The sequence below is a fragment of the Brachionichthys hirsutus genome, chromosome 8 (genome assembly GCF_040956055.1).
Source record: "Brachionichthys hirsutus isolate HB-005 chromosome 8, CSIRO-AGI_Bhir_v1, whole genome shotgun sequence".
Classification (NCBI taxonomy): Eukaryota; Metazoa; Chordata; class Actinopteri; order Lophiiformes; family Brachionichthyidae; genus Brachionichthys; species Brachionichthys hirsutus.
The window spans coordinates 2989539-3009266 of record NC_090904.1 but is presented as its reverse complement, the minus strand read 5'-3'; the positions used below and the strand labels follow the sequence as shown (position 1 = coordinate 3009266).

General features: G+C 43.2%; 2 protein-coding genes across 3 annotated transcripts in view; both read left to right on the top strand.

Annotated features, from left to right (window-relative positions):
* The window catches only part of nav1b (neuron navigator 1b), a 34791-nt gene extending 29861 nt beyond the window's left edge, over nt 1-4930 (top strand). The window contains exons 23-30 of the mRNA XM_068741978.1: nt 863-1031; nt 2197-2432; nt 2525-2679; nt 2770-2841; nt 3803-3999; nt 4355-4473; nt 4567-4764; nt 4847-4930. Of these exons, the coding sequence (XP_068598079.1) occupies nt 863-1031; nt 2197-2432; nt 2525-2679; nt 2770-2841; nt 3803-3999; nt 4355-4473; nt 4567-4764; nt 4847-4930 (1230 nt within the window). The remainder of the gene's footprint in view (nt 1-862; nt 1032-2196; nt 2433-2524; nt 2680-2769; nt 2842-3802; nt 4000-4354; nt 4474-4566; nt 4765-4846) is intronic.
* Nucleotides 4931-8959: 4029 nt separating this feature from the next.
* mybphb (myosin binding protein Hb) lies at nt 8960-18312 on the top strand. 2 transcript variants are annotated; one of them, XM_068742040.1, is made up of 13 exons: nt 8960-9271; nt 10822-10854; nt 10995-11129; nt 11790-11957; nt 14790-14878; nt 14964-15159; nt 15268-15407; nt 15868-16027; nt 16144-16280; nt 17007-17193; nt 17284-17338; nt 17863-17894; nt 17983-18312. In XM_068742040.1, the coding sequence occupies exons 1-11, from the start codon at nt 9028-9030 to the stop codon at nt 17313-17315; spliced, it is 1521 nt and encodes a 506-aa protein (XP_068598141.1). In that variant the 5' UTR covers nt 8960-9027; the 3' UTR covers nt 17316-17338; nt 17863-17894; nt 17983-18312. The 2 variants fall into 2 exon arrangements, with proteins under 2 accessions (XP_068598141.1, XP_068598140.1); XM_068742039.1 differs by lacking the exon at nt 10822-10854.
* Nucleotides 18313-19728: the final 1416 nt, after the last annotated feature.

Below are 19728 nucleotides of genomic sequence, written 5' to 3'. Positions count from 1 at the left end.
CATAAGTGGACATTTATGCAGTGTTTCCTAATAACGTTACCGAAGGGAAGCGTATATAGTGTGAATAAAATAGGTCCAAACACCGAACCCTGTGGAACTCCATATTTTAATTATGTTTGTGTAGAAACTGAGATCTATTGGATAAATATGACCTAAACCAGCTCACTGCGGATCCTCTAACACCAACTGAATGTTCCCGCCTCTGTAACAGAATCTGATGATCTATTGTATCAAAGGCTGCAATGAGATCTAATACAATAAGCACGGAGACAAGTCCATTATCAGATGCTATTAAAAGGTCATTGGTGACTTTAACTAATGCTGTCTCTGTACTATGATGAGCTCAGAAACCTGACTGAAAAACCTCAAATAACTTATTGTCACACAGCTGAATGGCAACTGTTTTCTGTAAAATATTGGACAGGAATGGACAGTTTGAAATTGGCCTATAGTTAACTAATACATCAGGATCCATTGTTGGTTTTTTGGTAAGTGGGCTACATAATTCTAAATGAGGGAAAGACTTCTTTAAGTAGCTTAGTTCAGACTGGGTATAAGAAACAAGTGCATGGTTTAGAATAGATGATGCAATAGTTGAACTTAGTTGCTGCAGCTTAATGGGCATGAAACTATCCATATAACTATCAAGAGTAGCAGTCGTATCTCTAATTCCATTGATCAGGGATGGGTCAGTGTTGCATGAAGGTAGAGGCTGATGAATGTTGTCTCTATTCAGTAGCTTGAATCCCATATACAGATTTTTTTTTCGACCTTTCCCCTGAAGTTAGCTCTGGGTTTACCACTGGAGGTGCTGTCTGTCTGTAACTACTAAATCCTTTTTTTAATTATCACTTCATTCCAGGTATACATTGCCAAGGTTGACCCCACTTCTAGCCTGGGCCTGTCTACAGACTCCATCTATAGCTACAGTATGGGCCACATTAGAAGAGTGCTGGGTGGAGAAGCTCCAGAGTCACAACCTTCTCGCTGCATGTCCCGGGGCCCCAGTGGCATCACTGTGGCTCTGAAAGGTCTGTGGAGCTGAGACGTTTAGTTACGCACAGAGCCAGGTTAAAGATATCCTATTTTACATCTGAAGATTTGGAAGTACAGTAAATTAATTCACTGAGTGTTGGTATATTATTAACTGCAGTACCTTGGGTCAAGTGAAACCAATAACTATGTGTAACTCACATGATGCTCCGTTAGGCAAACAAACCAGTTGTGCTTTCAATTACTTTTAATGATTCCAGGTTTAACCAAAATGGCTATCAATGTGTTCGCATCGACAGATGAGTTTAAATATCTCTACTCCCCACCAGCCAGTTAGGACTGCAGAAGCATATTGGCTGAGAGGTGAACAGTCTTCAAACATGAAATAGAGGTCCTCTTGCTTACAGTTTCAGCATTCAAGGAATACTATTAGACAGTGCAGACGTTTTGAGAAATCCGACCCAGGAAGGGCTTACGTTTTACCCTCTTGCCAGCTAGTACAGCATCCATCTTATAATGCGCTTGTTGGGCCTGTGCTATTCCTGATCGCAGCCAACTTCCCATCTATCCTTTGCATCGGTCCTAAACAATGTTTTCAATCATCCTCCGCACTTATCTGGGATTGTACACATTAACACAGGTAGTAATTATTTTGATCATGTGTCCCTGGTGATTAAGATTCCATGGTCTCACCACCAGGGCCTGGGTTCAATTTCCCAGTCAGGGAATATAGTTTCAATAATTTCCAAGGTCTGAGATAAATAAAGTATTTCTGATCCCAGAACTCCTCATCGGAATGGCCTGTATATGTCTGTATTTCATTAGAATGACCAGTTCATAATAAAATCCGACTTGTGAAAGATATTATTTCAGCAAAAGCAGTGTTTTGGCAGTGGTAGCCTAGACGGAGCTCTGATTAACATGATGCCGGTGCAGTCAGGCTCAGCTGGTCCACTAGCCTCAGACAGGGGGGCCCTGTAGATGTGAGGGGAGCCTGGACCCATGAATGTGATGCAAAAGACCATATAACTTATGTATAACCTCATTTTCCTCTTTGTAATTGATAATCATTTTGGAACAGATGTTAACACAACTCGGAAAAAGTGTTTAAATTGTATTGTATGCGTTTGTTCCCGTTTTATATCGATTCATTGGGATGTTTAGATATTAACTCTATTCTCACCTGTCTCCGCTGTAATTCAGGTTTGAAGGAGAAGTGTGTGGATAGCTTGGTGTTTGAAACCCTCATTCCCAAACCCATGATGCAACACTACATCAGTCTGCTCCTCAAGCACCGCCGGCTCATCTTGTCTGGGCCGAGCGGCATTGGCAAGAGTTACCTTGCTTCCCGGCTAGCAGAGTATCTGGTGGACCGTAGCGCCCGGGAAGTCACCGATGGCATTGTGGTCACTTTCAATATGCACCGGCAGTCGTGCAAGGTGACGGGAACTTATGTCCTAACAATTTACCGAACGGTATCTCATGTTATCGGCCTCCTGTAATCACATGCTGCTCTTCTTTCTTTCTACAGGACCTGCAGCTTTATCTTTCCAACCTGGCTAATCAAATAGATCGGGAAGCCGGCTCATCAGTAATTCCACTGGTCGTTATTCTGGATGATATCCACGACCCTGCTTCCGTCAGTGAGCTGGTCAACGGCGCTCTCACCTGCAAATACCACAAATGGTGATCTCCACACACTCAAAAGTGAAACAAGCCACAAAAGTATACGTGTGATCGTTCACTGTGATCTAACCTGTAAGTCTTTGTCCCCAGTCCTTATGTTATCGGAACAAGCAATCAGCCGGTGAAAATGATCGCAAACCACGGCCTCCATCTCAGCTTTAGGTAGGGAATGTTTTCTCTCCTGCAGTGTTATCACGTGTGTTGAAGCTGGGTCTGTCTTGATTAAACTGAGCTCGCTGGGGAGTCAACAAAATGATATAAAAAAATAGTTTGACAGAAATAATAAGTGCCCCATTACAGTTTTTTAAAAGTTTGATTTGTTATATTATGCCATTTTTGAACTGTAATTAGAATTATGTAACAATGAATTATACAGTTATACCTTTTTAATGGGCTGTCACAGCTTGCTTTTTTTGCTTTTTGCATGAAAATGGAAAACAAAAACCAACCGCTAATTGTTACTTGAGATTATTTATAAGTAGAAACAAACCTAAATAGAAGGGTTTTCAGAGGACATGCCTCCTACAAGGTTAACCTCTTTCCCATTCCAGCGACCACATCTTTTTTTCACTGAAACCTGCAAAGAACTACTAAAAATATTTTGCCAATCAACCAACACAAAATGAGTATAATAATGTTAGAACCATACAAATAAAAGAAATCTGAGGGGTTTTCTTTTTTTTATGTTTTTTAATTCTTACAGGAATCAAGGTATACAAAAAATAGATTGTTTTTTTTCATTTTAACTCTTTCAGTGCCGGCATGCCCATTATAACCTCCACTACAAGCTGAGTGCCCCAGTTGTCAATCATTTTGCCCTATTTTTCAAGCCCCACAGAATATTTTGTACTATAAATATGCAAACACCGAAATTACCAAATAAAGATTCAAGTATCTTCATCCTTCAGCAAATAAAAGTGTGTTCCTACTATTTTTCGTTCTGGCGTTATTGGCCATTGAATAGAGGCAGAATTCAATGTCAGGGTTGGCAGCAAATGTTTGGGTTTAGATAGATGTCAGTGGCATTGAAAGAGTTAATTAATGTCTTGATATTCTCATATGTGATATGTAAATAGTTCCATTGTATTGTGATGTGAATTTGAATGTACTTCATTTCTCATAGGACGGTGACCTTCTCCAACAACGTGGAGCCAGCCAACGGCTTCTTGGTGCGTTATCTCCACAGAAAACTGATGGAGTCTGAGAACGAGAGAAGTTTGACCAACGAGGACCTGATCAGGGTGTTAGACTGGGTACCCAAACTCTGGTATCATCTACACACCTTCTTGGAGAAGCACAGCACGTCTGACTTCCTCATTGGTACAAAACATACTTGGAAAGAAAACTCACTTGTAGTATTTTTCTTTTTAGGAAATAACTAAAAAGGAAAACACTATACAAGTGTTTAAGGTAATATTGACTATTGCACTGTGGTTTCAGCAAGTTACCAAAAGCTGCCATCTGGCGCTCCTCGTCATTCATTGGTTGTCGTGCCTGTCGGACTGTAGTAGCTGTGACTTGTGTTTGCTTATATAATACATCAGGACTAATCGAACCCCAGGAAGACTAGCCATTGTCTAGGCTACGGCTAATGGGGATCATAATTTTAAAAAAAAACACAATTGGGAATGTTATTCATGCTATTGAGTGACTGTTTTTTCCCATGTCTCCTCAGGCCCCTGCTTTTTTCTGTCCTGCCCTGTAACAGTGGATGAGTTTCGATCGTGGTTCATTGACCTTTGGAACCATTCCATTATTCCATACCTGCAAGAGGGGGCCAAGGACGGCAATAAGGTGGGACACAGACTAAACTGATTTACATCTCGCAATAGATTCTTCCTCAATGTGTCTCTCTCACTAGAAACGTTCTGCGTTGTGATGCTTCAGGTTCACGGTCAGAAGGCGGTGTGGGAGGACCCAGTGGAGTGGGTAAGGGGCACTCTTCCTTGGCCATCTGCTCAACAGGACCAAGCAAAGCTCTTCCACCTTCCTCCCCCGAGCATTGGCTCCAGCAGCCCTGGTCAGTCCCTTGAGGAGAGGCCACACAAAGAGACTCCACCGAGCTCCATGGAGTCTGATCCACTGGTGAGAATCAGCACTACCTATTAAACAGAAATGGGCTCTTCAAGATTGCCGAGTTCGCCACTTTCTTTCTTCTTGGTTCTAGATGGCGATGCTTCTGAAACTTCAAGAGGCTGCCAATTACATTGAGTCGCCAGACAAAGAAGAGCCAAGTCTGCCGAATCTTTGAACAGGACCCAACGCCTGTAGCACGTCAAATGAAGCGCTTTCTCCGCTGCAGCGACACAGTGCACCTTCAGGAACAACCGGTTGCAGTGTGATTGCAACTATTGTTCCCATAGTAGGTTAAAAGTGTAACCAGCTGGTTAAAAATCATTTCAATCCATACCATGAAACAAGTATTGAAAGATCATCTTTGACTTTAGTTGCTGTCTGACATCTGTTCACTTTCTCTCTAGTTCTCCTTCACCCTTATTATTAGACTGGTGCTACTACATCACTTTGAACATCATCATCCAACCCTCACTAATAGACTTCAGGTGATTTCTGCAGCAGCACACTCAGTCCATCATGGGGCATGGAGTGCGTGTCGACAGAAGCTATTCTGCATCATGGCGGCTTGTTTTCAGAAGAGTATGACAGCTTGACGGGTGGTATCGCCCATCACAAACTCCTCTGATATGAACAAACTGCTGATTCTCTGAAAGCCACTTACTACACATATGCAATATTCAGCTGTACAAGCAGAGCAGGTCAAACAAGTCAATTGCCTTAAAAACCAAAGGTGTCAGCATCAGCAAGCGTGTTCTGGTGCTTTCATCAATCGCCCAAGCTCTTTCTTCAACTGTGTACGAGATTTTGTATTTCAACCTATCCTTTACCACATTTTTTTTTCTTGCAGTACAAACAAGTTAACTATGAAAACATACATCATCAGTTCATATATTTTAATGACTTATAAAGTTAAAGAATTAAACTTGCTGTCATACTCTTCTGCATAAAATTAAACTTATTGATGTCAGGTTAGCGCCTCACTTTATTGCTATACAGAATCGCAGTTCTCAAGCACTTAATTTAGTCTCGTGAACTTCTTCATGTGAAACAAGCTGTGTCACCAATGTTGCCATATATATCAGGTATTAAATGCACAGGGATACTATAACACAATTAAAACCCTCTTACAAAACAGATTGAGCAGAATCTATTGAATTAAATTCATATTTTTTTTGTATAATAGACTAGACTTTGAGGTTTTGGCCCATTCCCTTAGTGGTTAGGTTAATGTATATATTATGTACATACACCCAGGTTACTTCATGGTTATTTTAACTATATCATTGAATATACAGAAACCAAATATTCTTTAAGTATGCATATTGACTGTTCAGTTAGAGATTTAAGTTTAACTATGAATGTAGATAACAGCAGTATGAAACATCCAGTTGGTGCTTTTCAACGAAGCCTTATCGCAACGCTTCACCACAAAAGCACTTTTAGTGACGGCTGAGTCGAGTGACTGTAAAGTTACCGATGCCCCTTTCATTCATATCAGTTGGTGCCGTCTCATTCTCAACACCTTTCATCCTTTAGGTGCGTATTTGGTGCTCTTTGACACCATCCCAAACTGCTCCGGTGTTGAAACAGATTACGTAGACTGTCAGAATGAGTAGGCGAGCAAAGAGTCACGCCCCATCAAACGCTAAAGAAGATGTGTGGGCTTTTTTTTATTAGGATGTGTTGTTGCTTTGAAGACATTATGTAAGACAATTAAGAAATGTATGGTGACCTCATGTTAATGTTGTATGGTATTCATACATGACGGAGTGGTAAAGTCATGGTAGCCTTCTGTGTTGAGAGTGTAAATGACAGACAAAGCACATGGTTGTGCAAGTAGTGTGGGGAAGAAAATAAATCATCTGTTCATCCCATTGTGTCGCTGTTAAGGTGCTCGCCATCAACTCCACATGTACATAAATTGTGTGAATGAATATCAGACCACTTTAATGACAGCTTGATGAGAAACTGTAACTTTTTTTATTAATGTCTTAACTGCATATCACTTTGGTTCTGTAAGGCGAATGAAAAAAGAAAAAAAACCCATCAAGCTCCGCAGCTGTAATTGACCCTTAAACAAAAAAAAAAGGAATTAATTAAATTAATCAAAGTGCAAATAGATGCCCAAATAGCCAGTGGTGCTTCACGCTGGTTGCATATCGATTGAGGATCATTTCAGTTGTTGTAAATATTTAAGGTACGATTGCCTACTGCACCGTGGCTTCAGCAAGTTACCAAAAGCTGCCATCTGGAGCTCCTCATCATTCATTGGTTGTCGTGCCTGTTGGACTGTAGTAGCTGTGACTTGTGTTTTCTTATGTAGTATATCAGGATTATGCAGAAACGTCTACTGGTTTTTGGCAATCAGGAGATTTCTGAACGCAGCAAATGCAGTATGTTTCCACCTAGTCCGTCTTTGTCATTAGGGCCAAATGACATTATGGGTTTAAAGTGGAGGTTTGTTGAAGTCTTTAAAAAAAAGAAATGTTTCCTTATGAATGGCAACGCAATGATCATAGCTGGACTTGTAACTAGACTCTTATATCTTAAGCCAAAGCAGTTTGCTGAATAGTCTTTTTTTTTTTTTTTTTGCAATGCTCATTGTGGAAAAAGCTAAGAGTTTGAAAAATCTTGTCACTGACGTGCAAATGTTAAGGTTTTTAGGTGTTGTAGACGCATGTAAACTTGCTTTGTGACAACCGTTAACATTGATCTATTGTCTGGGGGTGGTGGCGGGGGGTGAATTTAGTTAATGTTTTCCTTTTGAATACTCAAATATTTGATATTTCTTTTTTTCTAAAGAAATTGTTTGTAAAACTTAATTTATCTACTTTGTACAGGACATCACTGTAAAGAATGTAAATAGGTCAGCATTCTGGATGCGGCAACAATCACCGAAGAGAATCCGCAAGAGAAAGTTATATTGAGTTGAGTCCAGTACATGGATACAGCATGTCTCTGAGGGCTTTCATTCACCTGTCAATGGTTGTTGGAATCAATAAAATACATGTTATATTTATTCTGTTACTTCTTTTGTGTCAAACTCACCTGTTGATGAGGACCATAAAAATGCTGTAAGTCTGATGTAATGCATATTTGTACTAAATTGTAACGAAGGCCACATAACTGTGCCAGGTTAGATAGTAAAGAGGGAGAGAAGGAGCTGAGAGAGAGATGGGAAGGATGTTCAGCATGTTAGAGGGATTAAGGATAGAGATGGCAAGGTGTTGACAGAGGCCAGTGCTATATAGGAAGATGGAGGAAGTATTTAGAGGAATTAATAAATGAGGAAAATGAGAGAGAACAAAGCGTAGTAGAGGCACCCGTCGGGTATGGAGGACCAAAACTGCCACAATTAAAAATAAATATAAATGGGGGGAAAAAACAAAGAATCGGCAGGCTGGAACGGGTGGAGGAAAGTATCAGGTGTGCTCTGTGATAGGAGAGTTCAGCGAGGATGAAGGGAAATGTCTACAAGACAGTGGTGAGGACAGCCATGATGGACGGCTTAGAGACAGTGGCTCTGAGGAAAAGACATGAGGCGGAGCTAGAAGTGGAGGAGATGAAGATGCTGAGGTTCTCCTTGGGAGTGACCAGGTTGGACGGGATTAGAAATGAGACAATAAGAGGGACAGTGAAGGTTAGACGTTTCTGAGACAAGGTCAGAGAGGACAGACTTTGATGGTTTGGACATGTCCAGACGAGAGACGGGCACTATATCGGTAGAAGGATGCTGAGGATGGGACTGCCAGGGAACAGGGCTAGAGGTCGACCCAGGAGAAGATACATGGACGTAGTGAGGGAGGACATGAGAGTGGCTCGTGTTCGGGAGGATGATGCACAGGACAGGGTGAAGTGGAGAACGTTGATTTGCTGTGGCGACCCCTCAGGGGACAAGAGGAAGGTACAGCAGCAGATTGGATCATGCATCCAATGCAGAACATTCTCATTATTATTCTTTAATACTTCTATTTCACTAGATGTAATTTGTTACTGATCTAACACTTTTCAATCTAAGATTTTTTATATATATATTATAGGTTATATATTTTAATTTACTTTAATCTCCTGCAGTGGACACCTAATGTGAGTGAGACAGACATGACTCATAACCTACATATTACCGATATCTATTACATGCGCTTCATTGGGGGGGGGGGGGCGACTGAACCTGTTGAGAGCTATTTAAGCCGGTCACTCCTGCAGGAGCGACGGCATTGGATCCAGTTTTGAAGGATTTTACACAGTTGGGAATTAGCTGCAGCCGCCAATATGCCGTCCAAGCCTGCCCCAATCAAGAAGGCAGCTAAAAAAGAACCAGCCAAGAAGGCGGAAAAGGCACCCGAACCTGCCCCAGAACCTGCCCCAGAGCCGGCTCCAGAACCAGCCCCGGCTGAAGCGGCCCCAGCTCCAGCCGAGACTGCACCAGCGGAGGCGCCCCCTGCCGAGCCAGAGGCCCCTGCTGCCCCGCCAGCCGAGGAGCCCAAACCACCCACCCCTCCTCCACCCGCTGATGGTAATGCACCGTGAGCTCTGATTGAGCAGTTTATTAATCATAGTAAAAATCCGCCTTCATTATTGATCCGGTGGTTTAGACATGGATGCGCTCTTTCTTGGTAAGAGCGCGCGCGCGCGTCTTTACGCACGGGCGCACAAGCGGCCGTCGGCGTGAAGGTACCACCGCCTGCTTCATCATAACCTCTCTGAGGTCAAATTGTGAATCTGTTGCAAATGTAAACTATAAAATAAACTAACGAACTAACAAAAGGCTTCTGGTCGGCCAGCTGTGATCAGCTCATTTATTATGAAAATGTATGTTAGCAACGACTATTCGACGGATTCTTTCATCATTTCAAACACTGAACCTGCCATGATTCTAACATCCACTATGGGCTGCTCACAGCGATGAAGCTCCTGTTGCTTGTTTGGCTCCAAATCAGCCAACAGAATCTCTGTGACTTTCCAATCATTTTAACTTTGCTGTGGGTTTTTTTTTTTTGGTTGCTTTTATTTAATGGATTTAAGCTCTTTCATAATCTTTTTGAAAATGTCATGTAATATGTCCAAAATGTTATGTCTTCTAACCCCTAACACCAGCTGCTGCATGGGACAGAAGAGACACCTGCTGGGGCCCCTGATGGTTGGTCAAACCCATCATCAGTGTCATCAACTTGTCCTGTGACGTCTCCAAGTTGCCGTGTTAAAGCCATCCACACGAACAAATCTTTAGAAAAACTTTTTTCCTTGCGACAGAGGAAACAGCTGACCAAAAAAAAAGTCACTTCTTCTTGTCATAATTGTTATCCTGCATATTCATCTTTAACCGCTTCAATCAAACGAATGCATTCTCAGTGACTCCTATACGACAGTCTGCACGCCAACAGATGCTACCCAAGGCATTCATTTTTAATATCTAAAATCGCTGCTGCAGCTCCTGTTGATTGCAAATTGTCACATGAGCAGACTAGAATATTTCACAGACACACTTTTTATTACATTTATAAACACGGTCGGCGGTGCAATAGACACATTATCTCACGCGTAATGCACTTCTTATCAGTAGCTAACATTTGTACTATAGCTTCTGCCTCTCCAGCTCCAGAGTAACCTGCTTCGATATCTTAAATATATGACATTTTTATCCCCATCCTCTTGCGCTTAAAGCTAAAAATTACTAACCTCCACATGAGACTGTAAACACAGTCTGCAAGTCCAACAGACAAATTACCACGTGCATAATGCACTAATTATTCTAACATTCAACGCTACCTCCTGCCGCTCCAACTGCAGAGGAACCTGCTCCTGCTGCTGACTCAGAAACGCCTGCTTGATGGTAAACCAGCATGCACAAACAAGACACATTCACTCCTCTCTCCAAAATTATCCAAAATGATTTGATCAAGTGAGAATTGTATTAAAAAATAACCATTCACTATCACCATTGTGACCCCAGTGGTGTCCCAGAAAAGGGAGGCCAAGAGCTGTGAGGTTTTGTTTGATGCCGGTTGCCTCATTTTGCTCATCACCTGCCGCAGTTGTTAATGCAAATGCCGTATTTAACACCAGAGGAGCCCAAAGCACCCACACCTCCACCCAAAGGTAATCGACCAACCAGAAAGAGAACTCGGGGTGTTTTTTTTTTTTGCTCTTCCTTTAAGAAGTGCACCTTCAATCAGTCCCTAACCTTTTGTAAATGTCTGTTGAATAGTTTTTTTTTTTTGCATTTGTGCCATTTGCAGAGCCCACGAGTGCGCCCCTGGATCTGTTTGTCGAAGACAAGAACGACACTTCGGTTGCTATCATTTGGAGCCAGCCAGGGGTGGTGGGGCCGTCCGGTCTGGATGGGTACACCATTGAAATCTGCAAGGATGGAAGTAAGTCCCGCCCTGTTTTGACCAGGTGCAATGCATACTGGCATGTCCATGAAAGGGGTCAGATTATTAATACACCTGACAAAAATGTCGACGGAACTTCACATCTTCGACGCTTGATAAAATTGTTACCCTTAGATTTTTTTGGGGGGTCTTTTTTTCTTTCTTAATCTAATTACGGTATATCCCTTACAAATAAATGTGCCTTCACTTCAATTCTTTTTTAAGGACCAACGGGATCCTGTTAACTTGCTGTTTTAATGTGGGCCACTCATATCACTTGCAGCTGTTGCTCAAGTGTCACTCGCAGAGTAATATCACGAGCTACCTAACTTCTCCCTACAAGGAAAGAGGCACGTCAGGAGCTGCTGTGCTCCCGCCGGAGGTCCTGCTTTTAGACCGAAGCTAATATCAGCCGCAGTTCAATCTCGGCTTGATTTAGTTGACAGGGTGCACTGATTGCCTAGAGAACTGTAATTTCATATCTTGCACAAGTTTTATGCAAAGAAATATAATTTACAAAACTGTAAATTCAGCCTGTAAATTCATTGTTTAAATGAATTCATTCCATTTAGAATAAGATCCGTTCCTCTTAGCCAGTCGTACAAGAGTTCTGCAAAATTGTGCCGGAAGTATCATGTTTTCTAAAATGTTCTCTCTTAGCTGAAGACTGGAAAGCAGCCAATGAGGATCTGCAGAAGTCTTGTCGCTATATCATCAAGAACCAGGCCACCGGCGACCGTCTGAAGATCCGTGTGGTGGCTGTTAACGCCGGTGGCCGCAGTCCTCCTGTCATGCTCCCCGAGGCTGTCCTGGTGAAGGAGGTTGCCGGTAGGACAGAGGAACAGCCCCAGATTATGTATTTATGTATTCACAGTCGACTAGAATCCAACATCCAAAATGGTTCACTGAGGAACAAGAATAACTGCAAAAGAAAGGAAAAGAAAAGCTACTTCATGTGATGATGACTCGCTAAAAAAGACGCAAACGTAGCCTGTCGAAGGCATTTTCCTTTCTCTGTGAAGTGAAGCCAAAGTAAAGTGTTTGTGTAACCGGATGATTGGACGTAATTAGGTAGGCAGGTGTGGGAGGGAGCACCTGTGGCCCATTTACCACTGATTGGGGGGGGGCGTATATAGGTGCTTCCCCTCCCTCGTTCCAGCGTCCTCATTTGTGGTTTCCCCGCCTCGAAGGCAGGTTGGCCGTAGACTGTCACTGCCTTGTCTCTCCTTTTCTTTTGTTAGTTTTGTTTGTAGAGTGTTTTTAAGGAAGTTTTTAGAGTGTTAAATGAATATCTTGAATTGTTGAATGCCGTGCTGGTCATCACTGTGAGCGGACATGTGGGCGGGGAAACCCGCTAAAACGTGCTGGGAACCAAAGGAATGAAAAAATAGCTCTTTAGGTTGAAAGTCCTGAAGTGGCGTTGTCGGCTTTGGCAACAATCGTCGAGCCCCATATGCACAACGCCGCACTTGTATAGCAAAATATCAAATGAATACAATCACAAATAATTGATAGATCAGTCACAATTTCACCCCATCTTCAAATGTGGTCCTCAAACTCTTAATCTGGAGTCTGCGTGTCGACTCCCACACGATTAAACAAATCAAATCAAACCAATCTGACAAAACAATTTCGGTAACACTTTGTCTTAGATGACCTAAATCTTCGGAAGGGGGCCTTGTGAAATGCAGGAGTCTGGGGGGGGGGATTTAATAATCATAAACAGTACATCTAAAATGGTAATTACCCCCCCGATGGCTTTAAAAGGATGAGCAGCTTTACTTTGGCCCGCTCAGAAATCCTGGTTATATCAGAACGGGAAGCAACTCGATCCCAGTGGGAACGGTAATACTTGGACTTCCGCGCTCGCCGTCATGTCTGCCACGGCAGGAGGGGCGCATGTAGAAATGGATTATGAATAGTTTCCGGCAAAGTGGTCCCAAAGTTTTGGCAAAATGGTGTGGATGGCGTCACTATTAAAAGGGGATATTTCAGGGGGGGGGGGGGGTCGGCATGTCGGAGCCCTGCCAGAATTCATGCTGAGGGAGCGTGAGGATCCCTCTGTGCAAGATGGATGGTGATATGGGGGAGGAGGAGGGGAGGAGTCGGTAGATTCCCTGCCTGCAGAGGGGGGTGGAGGTGGCCGATATGGATCTAACATCTGTCGCCCAAATCTCATGACATGCTCCGAGGTTTACTGTTTATTTTAAAACATGCCATTACTGGGACAATATTTGATCCTTGATCCTTCTTTAATCCTCACATTTGTGTTGATATTAACACGAACATACACCAGACATTTCATTCACTCATTAATTCACTCATTCATTCACTCACTTCATGTTAAATTGACTATCTCTCTTGTGCTGCTGATCTAGAATTTGAATGTTTTCTGAGTGGGACAAACTGAGACTAAAGTATTCACGTTATGTTTACAGTCCTGACAAACATTAATCTGCTGGACTCAGCAGGGGGTCCCCTCGCAAGCTGTTTCAGAAGAGAACACTCAATACTCTCACGGATATCAATACAAGTCACAGTGACTAAATATCCTCAGGATTGACATTTTTGGGATGAATGACTGTGGTAGCCTTTTAAAAACGTATATGGAGGTTATGGAGATTAAGAATCTTCAAAATAAGATACGGTACCTCACGGTTAAAGCTGTGCACGCCCGTGGTCAGTCTCACCCTCGCCGTCGTGACTTTTAATGCAGATTTACATCTCAAATAATCAAGCTCTTCAGCTGCACAGAGGACAACAAACACATTTTTAAAGTTGTATAATATGTTTGAGTAAATATTACAAACATTTCAAGATTCAAGATACTTTATTTGTCATTATGCGAACATAATCTAATCGTGTGAAGGCCCACGGCTTAAAGCACTCATAGGAACATAACCACAAAACAAACTCTCTCTTAAAGCAATGATATATATACACACAGAGAGAATGAGAATCAGCAAACAATAGTGCAAATCAGCAACAGCAGCACAGTGGGACAGGCACAGAGCGCCCATCCCGAGTCCCAGATCACTGCAAGGGAACGACTGCTTTCACAGCTCTGGGGAAGAAGCTGTTTCTGAGCCTTGCAGTGCTGCTTCTTATTGTCCTGAACCGCTTCCCTGATGGGAGCGGGACAAACAGTTTGTGGCCCGGGTGGGTGGGGTCTGTGGCGATGCGTCTGGCCCTCTTCTGGACTCTGGAGGTGTAAACAGAGTCCAAATCAGGCAGACTGACCCCACAATCCCCTGAGCTGTCCTCACCACCCGGGATAGGTCCTTCCTGTCCTGCGCCGTGCAGCTGCCGTACCACACGGTCGCACTGAGACACAGGATGCTCTATCGTGGCCCGGTAAAAGTTTGCAAGCAGCACAGAGGAGAGTCCAGCCCGCTTCAGCTTCCTGAAGCTGGTGTTCAGAACAAGGCTGTTCCTCGAGCACCACAGCATCAGGTTCTGGCCCCCCTTCTCTGTAGTGGGTCTCATCGTTGTTGGAGATGTGACCCACCACAGTGGTGTCGTCCGCAAACTTCACAACCATGTTTGTGGAGTGGATGGCAGAGCAGTCGTGGGTGAAGAGGATGAAGAGAGCAGGGCTCTCACTGTGCATGTGTGGATGTTTACGTGCGATAATGATCACGTGTTGTTTTTCCACTTCAGACCGACCCAAGGTCCGCTTGCCTCGTTTCCTCAGGCAGAGATATGTCGCTCAAGTTGGCAGCAAGATCAACCTGACCATCCCCTTCACAGTAAGCTGAGGTCCATCAGCTTCTTCTACATGTAGAGCAAACCTACAAAACGTCCAAAAAAATAAATCATCATCCTTCCTGTCAGGGCAAACCCAAACCTGTGGTCAGCTGGACAAAGGATGGGCAGCCCCTGGACGCAAAGAGGGTGAACATCCGCAGCAGCGAGAGAGACAGCATCCTGTTCATCCGCACCGCCGAAAGGGACGACTCTGGAGTATACGAGATGTGTGTGAAGGTGGAGGACTTTGAGGACAAGGCTTCTCTCACCCTTCAGATTGTTGGTGGGCAGAGGACTTTGAAGGAGACAGTTTTTTTTGAGGGTGGGGGGGGGGGTTACTTTGCTGAGATCAGATTTGGAACAGTTGACGTGACTTCGGTTTTGTTCACAGAGCGGCCAGGACCTCCTGCGAGTGTAAAGATCGTGGACACGTGGGGTTTCAACGTCTCTCTGGAGTGGACCGCTCCCACCGACACTGGAAACTCGACAATTACAGGATACACAATCCAGAAGTCTGACAAAAAAACCGGGGTGAGTTTTTTTCTCCGTTCAAAATTAAAATGTAAGAAATAAAGTAAGAATGGACTTGAAAGAAGGGGAAGCACGGTGGCGCAGTGGTAGGTGCAGTTGCAGGTTCGAATCTGACTTGGGGCCTTTTCTGTGAGGCGTCTGCATGTTCACCCCCACTCTCACCAAAAACATGCAAATTAGGGGGAATTGGTTATACTAAATTGTCCGTGTGTGTGAATGATTGTCTGTCTGTGTGTGGCCCTGGCGGCTTGTCCAGGGTGTACCCCGCCTCTCGGCCGTTGACTGCTGGGATAGGCTCCAGCACGACCCGTGATTCACAGCATGAATGAATGAATGATTGAACTTGAAAGACCTCATAAAGGTGAAAGTACCTCCTCCAATGCGATCACCATTAAATATATGCTGCACATAAACAAACAAACACCAACAACTCCTCCAACTCTGTGTTGTGTGTCTGCAGGACTGGTTCACTGTGTTGGAGCATTACGCTAGACTGAATGCCACCATCTCTGACCTGATCATGGGCAACACCTACAAGATCAGAGTGTTTTCTGAAAACAAGTGTGGAAAAAGCGAGTCTGCTACAACTGCCAAGGACGAGGCCAAGATCGTCAAGACGGGTCTGATTCTTCTCTATCCTAGATTTAGACGTAGAAATAGCCTTTTTTTCAAATCATTTTGGATTTTTGAAATATGCTGTCAAAATATAATCTCATCATTTTTCCATCCCCCCCAGGTATTGACTACAAGCCTCCCGAATATAAGGAGCATGACTACAGCGAGCCGCCCAAGTTCACCACAGCCCTGAGTGACAGAGCCACCACCGTTGGCTACAGCACCAAGCTGCTGTGCTCTGTCAGGGGGAGCCCAAAAGTACAGTAATATGCATTTATTCTCAACTAGCATGGCGCTATGCAGTTGCAGCAAACAGTAGAAGTCCATTACATCCTTGGTTTGACACAGAGAAGTAGAGATAGTTCATAGTTCATGTTTAGCTTTCTGACTACAAAGTCCAAATTCTATTCTTACAATGTGTCCCTGAACACACCGCCAAAGCGCAATAGAGCGCAGGGACGCAATCTGGAAACTTAAGTCTGCTTTAGACGATTTTGCAGTTTCGAGGTACTCCTGGTCTTCATCATGTTGAAATGCAAATGTTTATAACGCGTGTTATATTCATTGACATGATTGCATTCATTGTCTCCTAGAATATAAGGACAGCAACAATGGCCCTACTGTCCAAGCTTCTTGTCAGCAGCCTGGATCTTAGCCTGACACTCGTTAGCCCCCAGCCTTAGGTTGGGATGGCGGTGGAGATAGATGAGTCTGAAGCAGGAGAGAAGAAGAGGACATACGGGTGAAAGTTCAGCAGGAACGGGGGAGGGAGGGTGGTGGATTTACATGACTGGCATTCCCTGTAGGCCCCAGGGGGCCCCCGCCACGCCAGTCAGTGCCTTTACAACATCAGGTGTTAGCTGTATGTCCACTTCAATCAAACGGGCCAAATAGCACAGACATAAATAGAATCGGCGCTTGTTTGCTATGAAATTATGAGCGGAGAGCAACGATAAACTACATCAAAATCCGTTTTTCCTCCAGCCCAAGGTTCAATGGATGAAGAACCAAATGATTATCGGAGATGACCCCAAGTACCGGCAGATCTGCACTCAGGGAATCTGCTCCCTGGAGATCCGCCGGCCTGGGAACTTCGACGGCGGCGTGTACTCCTGCAAAGCCATGAACGATCACGGAGAAGCGACCGTCAGCTGCAAGCTGGAGTTCAGACGTAAGTGGCAATGAGAATAGGCTTTTTATTTTGCATCACACATTTCAGATTTGCATCCTGTTCCGATTCATTGTTGTATCATCCAAACAGATGCAGCAGTGGCAGATGCAAGCAAGAAGTAGGACAAGAGTCCGCATTCTCGCAGGTCAGAAAGGAGTCATCGCCATGACAATCAACGTATTTAGCTGTGCTTGCTGAATATGTTTGGGTCTGACGATGAGCCGCAGTGCTCGCGCATTCAACGTGGGCGCACGCTGGTCGACCTCCACGAGTCCTGAGGTGACATCTGCTTCCTCGGTTATTTCACTCTCCATACATGGAGGCCACTAAACTTGGAAAAGGTGGCCTCTGCCACTGAAGTCCCGGAGTAGCGACCGTAAACGAAATGAGTGCTGGCTGCTCATGTGCTTAATCACATTTCCCTGACTCAGCAGCCTCCTTTGGAGCAGTTTGGGGGCAGTTTAAACAGTTTGAAGTATTCATCTGCAAAAGGTTATGACTTCATGAGTAATAGGTGACGTTAAAGTATGACATATATTCAATAGATACTTTTTTTTTTTACGGCTTGCTAATGTTATGTGACTTTGAAACACTGCCGTCTCTAGAACTGCAGCAAGGCTCTGGTTTTAACACCTGTTCATCTGTTCATCTGTTCCAATCCCAAATTAGGAGTCGAAGGAATGAGGCCTTTGCAGCATAAGGTCCGTGACCGTTTTAGCACTTCCAAAAGTGTCAAACGCAGTGGCGAACAAATGCTCTCAATTTAACTGCAGTCGTTTGTCTTTACAGGATAGGTGCTGCGTTCCTGGAAGAACATGTACATACGTCTGGTGACCACGCCATCAAAGGCCGGTTGCCTTGGGCCTCTTACGATGAGCAATGGATGCTTCATTATGCCGTTACCGATATATTAGGTTCTCATCCATGTGTACTATTACCCCCCCAAAAATTATGTTTATGGTAAATAACTTTGCCGACATCGTTCCTCCGTCATTTTGTTCATCTGATAAAATAAATCAGGTATTCACTAACACTTTGACAACATGAAACTGCGACTGTTTTCTTGTGATGTTTGTTGTGAAGCTGCTGTTGCTTATAAACGTGAAACAGGACAACTGATCTTGGTGCTTAATTGTCACTCTCTATGTTTCATGTCACATCTTTTGTCAATGGAAAAGTGACAAATCACCCAGAGACAAGCGCATCACAATATATATGAGGAATAATGATCCAGTAATAAGTGAAGGTGGTATTTACTGTTTTAAATCTAATTCTTGTTTTGTTTTATCTTAGCGTCAAATTCAAAAGATAGAATCCAAACAAAGCTAACAGATTTATAAACGCTCTAACAGGCTACTATAGTAGCTGCTTGTACAAATGGAATTATCCCCTAATTAAGCAAATGGATCAGCACTATTCATTTGGGTATTACAGCCCGCTAGGAGTACGTGACAGTACGTCAGGAATGCCATAATGGTAATACCACCCTATAATACTGAGCATGCAACTATCTGGACTGGGAGTTATTGGAATACTGGCATGGGGAGGGATGCCAGACATATCCAGGTTACAGAGACATGCGAGGGTGGCAAAATTAGCCTCCGTGCTCCTTCTGCCGCAAGTTATTTTTGGAATGAATATTCTGACGGGCGAAATGTATTCTGTGGTCCCTGGGAAAACTCTCACAGAAATATTTAAACAACACTGGCAGACACAATCAACATGATGTCCATTTAAAATATGTTTTAAAAGCAATCTTCTCATCCATGTCCATGCTTTAATAGAATTAACCCATTTAAAAAAAATATTTGTTCAGCTATAATTAGATGTATGCATTATATTTATTTATATATAGAGAAAGTAAAGAAGTGTGTTTCAAGTGTGCTGCATAAGAGAGAGAAATCACACAAGATGGCAATCTGTGAGGATGTGGCGCCCTCTAGTGGAACAACCGAGCAACATAATCTGCAGGCCATGAAAAAGGAAGGCGAAAAGATGACTAGTGGGCCACATTGATCAGTCTTCAGTGATTGATAAAGTTAACCCGTGGGCGTGGAGCCATGCAAGAGATTTCCTGCCTTATTTAGGAAATGTGTCGAGAAAGATTCAGAACTCCAATTATTAAATCAGTTAGGATTAACTAATTATTGATTGTTTAATCGGCCAGTATTTATGAGTTATTAGTATACACGTGGGATAATTTCAGCCTAAACTGTAATTCGTTTCCAGTGCTAATATATGCTTTGCAATTGGTTGATACATGGGAGCTTGTGCAATCCTGTTTAAGGATGTTATGTTTTTAATGTCAGATTGGGAAAATGGAAGGTTTTCAGAAAAAACAAAGAATGGAAAAAAGAAAATCCAACGTGAACATACATTTATTTTGTGTTTCTGAAGTTATTATTTTCTCTGTTTGCAATGATGATGATGACAGCACAGCAGCTATATTTTAGTTTTCCTGCAATATATTTCAATATCACAAAATAATTCATTTTAAAAGCCCAATTAAAAAAGAATTCAACCTCCGTGAAGACG